Source organism: Glossina fuscipes, unplaced genomic scaffold (genome assembly GCF_014805625.2).
Source record: "Glossina fuscipes isolate IAEA_lab_2018 unplaced genomic scaffold, Yale_Gfus_2 112, whole genome shotgun sequence".
Classification (NCBI taxonomy): domain Eukaryota; kingdom Metazoa; phylum Arthropoda; class Insecta; order Diptera; family Glossinidae; genus Glossina; species Glossina fuscipes.
The window spans coordinates 4,609,452-4,618,567 of NW_023998455.1; the positions used below are offsets into that span (position 1 = coordinate 4,609,452).

Genomic DNA, 9,116 nt, shown 5'->3' on the forward strand with positions numbered 1-9,116 from the left:
AGCGACTAATTGAAATAGCTTGAGGTGGGGATTATTATGTGGAGAGGTGAGGAGAATAACAGGATTTTTCATTTTAATTGTTCTAATGCTTTCTTAGCGGGTCTTACAACATGGACTTGAGAGTAGTAAAAATGAATAAACGCCTTACAGTGTCTTTTCCTTCCTTGTGGTCGTTTTTTGCCAGTTATTGTTAGAAACATCTCTCTGCATGGTGGCTGATGTAGAGTACTTCCCAACGATCGATTTAATTGCATTAGTTGTTGCTAATGACATTCGCCAGCAACATTTAAGTCGAGTACAAGCAGATCATAAAGCAATAAATTCTGCCCCATCCCCACAGAAAGAAGATTTTTGAAACGTGTCGTCATCGTCATGAGTTTGGTTTCATCTTTCATTACACTTTCCTGCTTTTTATGGGTAGGAAAGTACAATTTTCTTTCATTTCACATATATTTTCGCATACAAGTCGATCTATATATAAAGCTTTGAAAACTTCAGTTCTTTACATTTTAATGAGATGACCTTTACTGGGCAGTAAGAAGATAAAAGAAAGAATTTACGGGCAGTTACCAGCAGGATGTTGTGTCTTAATATGCTTTAACCCTGGAGATCTCTTAAGATGTATGCTTGAGAATGTTTACATATGCGGGGGAAAGACAAAAAAATAGTAGATGATAGCGCCTTCTAAGCTAGGAAACGATTAATAATATTGCAGTCGCTGTAAGATGCGTCTTGTGTGAAGACGAATTCAAACGTGAAGTGAAACGATGTTAGCGAAAAAGCAGCGTAATAGCAACTACATCACTCAAAATACATTTCCGCAAACAGTTGGCCTACGAACATTGCAATATCGCATTACGATGCTCCCTAATTCCTTCCTTCTTCCTTTTTTTTTTAGTGATGCGTTTATCTGTCATTTTACTAGTCTCACTCATACTCTGTTCGTGATCAGGGGACATGCCCTAAGTAAATAGCCATGAAAAGAAAAAAAGAAACCAATCTGTGCGTATTTGCGACCATCTGTCTCTTCGGTTATTCCTCTATGCCATGGCCTATAATACATCGGATCTCCTATCTATCTCTCTCAATATTTATCGTTCCTTGATCTTCAAGTCAAAAAATGTGTAACATATCTTAAGGAAATTGGAAAAGAGTAATCAAATGTTATGTTTTGAAACTCTTAAAAAGAAGAAGAAGAAGCTATGTGTACATTTCACCCTAGGTTAGGGGTAATTTGTTTTCCCAATTTTATTGATCAATTTCTCTGATGATGCTTTCAATGAGAATTGATTAAAAACTATAAAATATATGCCCAGTGATGCTAATAGAAATTATGCAATAATTCAGCAAAGCCATATGCATGCGTATGTTACATATGCATGCGTCTCGTAGATTCAAATTGGTGTTGTTATTATTATGACACTATCCCAAAAACTTTAAGTGGCAATTTAACTAACTTCCACTGTGTGGCCTCTTGCCATTTAACATAATTAATGTTAAGTGTTTTTATAACATTTTTGTTTCTCTCTTTCTGCTAAATTAAAACGGATGAACTCATAAAATATATCAAGCAGAAATTCTTTTTTGAAATAAAAAAAAAAAAAAAAAATTTAATTAATTGCCTTGAATAGAAATTATTTCAATCTGTATTCATTAAATATTAAAAAACACTGTCATGGCTAATAAAATTTATGTATAAAGAAAACGAAATGCGAAGAATAGTCTTTAAATGAATTACATACAACACGCCCTAGATTAACGCAAAAAAAAAAAAAAAAAAAAAAAAACAGAAAAAGTAGAAAAAGCATTTTAAACAACAAGAATAAACAAATGAGCGGGACACTACCTTAATTCGAATACGCACTGAACTAAGTAATTCTTTGGATGACACACTACACGCTACAACTTTACGTTGATCATTACCAATGCAACTTCAATTCATGTGAATATTTGCGGCAAAGGTTTTTAAACTCGGCAGACAAAATTTTAATTTATATTATCTTTTGATACCCTACACCACATGTCGTAACGCGTATATAAAGTGTGCGCAGGTGTATGTGGCAGCCAGAATGACCCACCTTTTAGTACATCCACCGAGTGCAAAATTGTTTTCATTTCATTTCCTGAAGCCTTCCTCGTCTCTCTGGCTATGTAGATTTGAATGCAATTCATAGGTCGCAAGGTCGCACGGGTTGGCCCAAGCCTGACCTCTTTTGAAAATCCCTCTTCCTGAAAATGTTTTCGCATAAAAAATATTTATATTTTTCAAAATTTCTCAACAAAAATTACTGATTAACCATATTTCGTCATATTAACTACTACTATGACAAATTTGAGTCCATCTACTCCCTGCCATATAACTGCACCCTATGTTGTCTCTGTGGTTTAATGTGTGCAACTGCTTATATAGCTTAATTAGAGGCAGTCTACAAGCTTTTCGGATAATAGACGACCGATTTCCGGCATTCCAGCTTGCAAGATGATCCATACGCCCTGTATGCCGACACTAAGATTAGAGTAACAGCTATGACAATTTGTGTATGATCCAGACTTTCCCTTGTCAGCAAGGCGAGGTTTATTAGCATAATTAGTTATTTTATTTACCACACGTTGTTTCCACCGAAGTTTCGCAGCACCGCCACCACTCTTTAGTTTCCCCCGAACAATTCTATGGAGCACATGCAATATATATCTATATGCCGTCTTCACGAAGTCGTGCCAAGCCTATGTGATTTATTTTTGTATTGCTGTTTTCACCGACGGGTCAGATATCGTTAGTTCTGCTGGTTTCCTTCTAAGGTTCCTACTGAGTGTACGGGATATATAAATGCCCTAACGTGCAACCTAAGCCTATGTGATTGCTGTTTCCACCGGAGTGTCTTGCAGTTCATTTCTTACTGTTCCCAGTTCAGTTCTTACTGAGCACACATGGTGTAGAGTGAGTGGGCAATCCAACCCCAGTACATCCCCGTATGTAATGTATTAGGATTATTACATACTCCTGCTTTTGGATTTTCCATATTTCTTGAAAACCATTTAACCAATACATCTTTGGATTTTCAATGTACAAGGAGCAAGATTCTTTAGGCCCCAATTCATATTGCTATATCTAAGGCTCCCTATATAATAAATAGCGTATCTGCTACCACTGTCGATGACTTTTCCAAGACGTGGTAAGCTCACGAAAACTAAGCCGTCCGTCTCCTTGGCTTCTTTGCTACTAGCTCCATCCCTACAAGCATCTTTCCGTTCACCTATGCTTTCGTTTACTTGTCTATCTTCTTTGTCTGCCTCTATATTTTTGTCTTTCTTTTTCAATTTTTTTGTCGCTCTTGTCACTGCTCACACTCTCCGCCCATCTCCGTAGTCACAACGGCCCATCGTTGCGTATGTCTTTTTACGGATGTGTTCCATCCTTTTTTTCTACACTTCTTCGACATATCCGATCGTTCCCTTTTCTCGTCTAGCGCTCTTTATACTGATCTTCCGCTTTACGGGCATCCGTTCTTGCGGTTGCCCATTTATCTATACGTTCGTTTGCCCATCGGCCCAAACATTTTTTTTTTTCTTTTCACGATGAATAAACAAAAATTTTAAATTTTTATGCAAAAGTTATCTCAAGAGCATTCAAGATTCCTTGTTAGAGCTTCAAACAAATGCTATCGTAAAGAACGTTATATAAAAAAAACCTTAATTTAAATGAATTTAATATGCATTCTATTGTGCAACATTGTTAAAGTTGTGAGAGGATGTGAACAGTGATCTGCAAACATTAAACAAAACGGAGTGAGATAAGACAAGATATATATGAACTGATAAAAATCAGTTATGGAAGTAAAGTTTACAACCCACAAAAGTGTACATAGGTAATAATATACACGTATGTGTATATGCGTGCATACGTACTTAGTCGTTTGCATACAGCATTGTATGGAGGAAGAGCTCTGATGATGTTAAAGTGATAACGTTCGACGTTGACAAGCTTATCAGATCTTACACGTAATTATAATAAAATAAATGTGATTTTAAACGGAAAATAAATAATAAAACAAAAGTGATTACAGTCGACTATACTTAGCTGACATTTGGGCTCTCTAGAGAAAGAGCGACGAGAGGCGAATACAGCGACAACTATTATGCTAATAACTTGTTAGTATGTAAATAATATTTACATTGAAGAGACAATTAAGTCTGAAAGGTTATTACAAATGCTATTTTATTTAGACGAAGAGCGCAAAATAATCGCTTTAAGAAATAAGGCAGACACAGAAAGAGAGAGAGACAGAAAGAGAGAGAGAGAGAGAGAGAGAGAGACGAGGAGAAGAGAGAGCAGTTAAGTATCATAATCTCTTAATATAAAACAAAGATTCATTTATCTCGTGCGAAAAGTATCGGGAAATGCTAAAATAGATACTAGCATAGATTACATGATTATATTCACATATTCATTTATATATATTCACTTATTTGTGCTTTCATGGATTTATAGGTTTAGATTTGTCATATGTATTCATATGCTCGTATAATATTCATGTATTACTATTCATATTCATATGTTCGTATATCTATATGTTCATGTATTCACATGTATACACATCTATCGATATATTCTACATTCAAATGTTTTTATATCCATACGTTCATATATTCATAGATATTCATATTATTCAAATGCTCACAAATTCAAATGTTCATATACATTCATGTGCCAATGTACCTATTGATATATTCGAATGCTCATACATTCGTATGTTCATCTATTCATATGTTCATGTACCCCTATATTCTTATTTTCATACATCCGTACATTCATGTATTCATAAACATACATACGTTCAAATGTTTACCTATCCATACATTCATACATCCATGCGTTCATTAATATTCGTACATACATCCACTCAAATGTTCATGTATTCATAAATTCATTTACCAATATATGCCCATTGATATATTCAAATATGCTCATATATCCGTATATTCATATACTCATATAATATTCATGTATGACCATATTCATATGTTCATATATCCATACGTTCATATGTGTACATATCTATTGATATATGCTGCATTCCAATGTTTATATATATTCAAGCATTCATATATTCATAGATGTTCATATATACATACATTTAAATGTTCATATATATTCATATGTCAATATATATATTAAGGTATTCAAACTTCCATATATCCAAATACTCATATATGCATACATTCACACATCCATACGTTAATATATTCATATATCCCTGCATACATACACTTACATAATAAGCTTCTATGCATATATTCAACCAAATGTTTATTCATGTATTCATAAGTTCCTATATTTATAAATTCATTTGTTCATATATTCATATAGTGAAAAAAATTTATTCATATATTCATGCAATGTTTACTCAAATGTTTATACATTTATATGAAGATTTACTTATTAAAATTTATTTTATTGATTTCATAGCAAATTCCATGCTATTAAGGTATCGGGGACAAATTTTTCGCAACCTAATTGTGGTACGGTATTCGATCTCTTTCAATGAACTTTGTTTCAGGTCCCAAGTGAATTGAAAACATAAGCATTCGAAATGCTAAGTTTCCATGTTGAAAATGTCGGGCAAAATATTGTAAGTGAGCTCCAAAAATATATTAATTTCTTTAGCTGACGTTCTCTAAGAATATGAGGTTTTCTACTGTTTGTCGCTCTTCTGATTGTTCATGCCGGTTGATTAGAACGAGTCAACGAACTAACACTTTTCCGGGCTCTTAAAAACTTGTATGGATGTGGGATAGCTTTTTTCCCGCCATTATCAGCTTAAATAACTCAAAAATGTTAGGGAAAGTATGAATACACTAAATACCACAGTATGTTCATGTCCCGCGCACTAGCACTAGCACTAGCGTTGAGTAAGCAAGAGCCAGCAATTTATTGTGACGATATTTCGTTTTAGTTTTTTACGTCGACCTTTAAAATGATCCATCCATTCCGGGTACTATGTATCTTAATGTGAAATGTTACTAATAATAGCAGTCAAGTTTGAGTTAAAGCTGCGATCTGTGTCTTGCGATTTAAGCTTTGAGAGAGTAGTGACAATGAGAAGGAAAGAGAATGAATATGACTAAAATTCACGTGTGTTGTTTGCATTAATGTGGTGTCGAAGGCAATAAAAACTGAGCTTAGGCATTAGATACTTTTCACGCAAAGAGAATGAACATACATCTAAATTTATATATATACATATATATACGCGTATGTGTAGTAGATATATTCATTCTCTTTAGCTAACATATTATTTAATGTTTATTTCTTTTTCTTCTTCTGTAGCTCTTTGTTGTTTTTTTTTTCCTTTTTTTTTTTCGTGAGTGTCATTTGTTGCCGTTGCCGGCTAGCTAAATGAATGTGTGTTTGTGTGTGCATTAATAAATATTTAAGGTTTTTGTATAGTATGTAAATGAGAACTTTTTTCCTTCTTTTTTTTTTTTTTTCATCTGTAGGTGTATGCATAGAAGCCGAAGCTCAGCTAGCTGTACGACGACACAGTATTGCTTATATAGTAATATTAATAAAAATACATAGAAAAAAAAAAAACAATAAATAAATAAAGAAAAAACAACACTAAACGGCATTAACAGTGTTGATGGCAACAACATTTTTGTATTACGATTGCTACTAATAGCACTACTAATACCATAATAGCAGCAGCGGCGGCTGCTTTTGCCCGGTGCTGCTAACTACTTTTCGTCAAAGCTTGGCCAGACGAAAAGACAAACATCACACCAGAGTACTATAGTAGCAGTATTGAACGCGTTTATGAACGAAGCAACCAAATCGAACAGACAAGCGCGCAAAAAATTTTACCCAAAATTTGCTTCTTTTTTTTTTTTTTTTTTTTTTTTTTAAAAAAAAATAAAAATATATAAAAAAAGGGAAAATTTTTTTTTTTTTGAAAGGAAAGAAATATTTTTTTTTAAATGTTTATTATTAATTAAAAAAAAAAATTAGTTTTCTTAATACGTGTTGCTTTAAAAAAAAAAAAAAGAAAAAAAAGTTTTGTGCCTGGAAGTAAAAAGGGAAAAAAAGACGAGATTTTTTCGCGGCTTTTTTTTATTTTATTTTTTGAAACAACGTGTTGCGCGTTTTTGTCAAACCAAAAGTTAAAAAAAAAAATTGAGAAATTTTTTGAAAAGTTATTTGTTCTATACATATTAATTGCAAAGAACTAATAAAATTACTAATTTAAAAAAAATAAATAAATAAAAAAACAACAACAACAGCAAACCAAAAAAGCTTGTAATACATAATACATATGAAGAATCATGCAATTTGGTATCGGATGAGCTGTAGTCGCAAAATATTTAATAGTCTTAGCGCTCTCGGTACAATAGCTCTCTTCTTTTTTTATTCTTTTTTTTTTATTACCCACTACACGTCTCTTGTACTGTCATCAGGCAAAAAGCATTAAATTGCTTTTTTTTATTATTTCTCGATTCGACTTTTAAAAAGTTTATAAAGACAGTTTTCTTTTTTGCTGATATTTATTTAAAGAAAATAATTAATAATAAAAAAAAAGAAAAAAAAAAAAAAAAGAAATAATAAATAAAATGAAAAGTGTGGCTCATGACAATGAAAATGTATGCAAAACAAATTAAAACTTAATGATTTTAAAATTAAAAATAAATAACAAATGTTAACACATTTTGCCGCATTTTTTAATAAATAAATTGATTCACTGATTATGGCTAAAGTGCAAAGTTTATTAACCCCCTCATCGAATCTTGCCGGTAAACAGCATCAACATCACAAAAAACTCTTAAATACATCGGCTACGGACACATTAGTCGTTGATCACCCGTCAGTTTATTGCTGTCATTGCCTGTGTCAGCCGTTAAGTAATGACAGCGTTACGAATACTTTACGCTCAAGCTCAGCTTCGTGTTCTTTATCCCATATCTCTTGTAATTCTAACTCTTGCATTCAATCCGATAATGATGCACAACACTCCTGTGAAATATCTCGATTATTGCCAGATATTGGTTCAGTTAACTTTACCTGCCATCATCAACGCATTACTAATGGCTTATCATTGTCCACTTCACAGTTGTCTAAAAATGAAGACAACGCCTTGCGTTATTCATATAAAGGTATACCGCCGGAGTTGTATTCAGCTAAAAAAGAATTTATTTATACAAGACCGCTTGTGGAAAAACAGGTAAGTCTTACAAACAAACAAACAAAGAAAACATATATATAAAAATATATGAAAAGAGATTTCCTTATCACTTTTGCTTAATACGATCCCCTGAGAAAAAATAACAATAAATAAATATATAAAAATTTAAATTAAGATTAAAAATGCAAAAAAAAAAAAAAAAAAAAAAAAGGAAAATTTTTTTAAATGCAAAAATTTTTTGAAAAAAAAATGTTAAAAAAAAACAAAAAAAAAAAAAAAACGTATCGCTAACGACAAACTCTACCGATCAGCATAAATGCCTGAATTAAATTTCTGTGCAATGAAGCGTATTCGAAATGCAAAACATTACTTTTCACAGAAAATCGTTTTCTTTATTTATGACATCTGCTCTTACGAAAGGTACGTTAAGTTTCTCATAAGAAATATACCAAGCGATCGTAGAGGACTTTTGTGAATTTCATTCGGCAAAAGAACGAATATGTTTGGGCAACTTGAACACAATGGAGAAAAAGGCTTTGCGTTTCTTTGTACTAGAGACTGAAGACTCCTAAAGTACTGTATAGATCTCATAGAGCCGTCAATAAAAAGTAGCATTTAAATGTTGTTGATTGACTCTAGCGGTCTCAAATTTTATCTCATTGTGCCACTGAGAGGCCCCTTTGCGAAATGAATAATATCTAAACGCACCTTTAAGCCGGGTTAGAGTAGAGACTTTCATTCTTCCTAATCAGGACTTAATTCAGTCCAGAATAAAACGATTTAAATGTTGTTGATTGAGTTAAGTGGTCAGCCATTGTTATGAGATTTGTGAAAACTTTCATCCCCCCATCAGAGAGATGAAGAAAATCTAAAGGCACCTTTAAGACTTATATTTAGCCGGGTTAGAGTAGTGACTTTCATTCTTCCTAATCAGGACTTAAT

At 32.7% G+C, this 9,116-nt stretch overlaps 1 protein-coding gene across 1 annotated transcript in view; it reads left to right on the top strand.

Moving 5' to 3' along the window:
• The first annotated feature begins 7,661 nt into the window (after window positions 1–7,661).
• Window positions 7,662–9,116, top strand: part of LOC119639603 (A disintegrin and metalloproteinase with thrombospondin motifs 1) — a 112,306-nt gene continuing 110,851 nt past the window's right edge. The window contains exon 1 of the mRNA XM_038037083.1: window positions 7,662–8,213. Coding sequence (XP_037893011.1) covers window positions 7,740–8,213 — 474 coding nt within the window. The 5' untranslated portion in view covers window positions 7,662–7,739. The remainder of the gene's footprint in view (window positions 8,214–9,116) is intronic.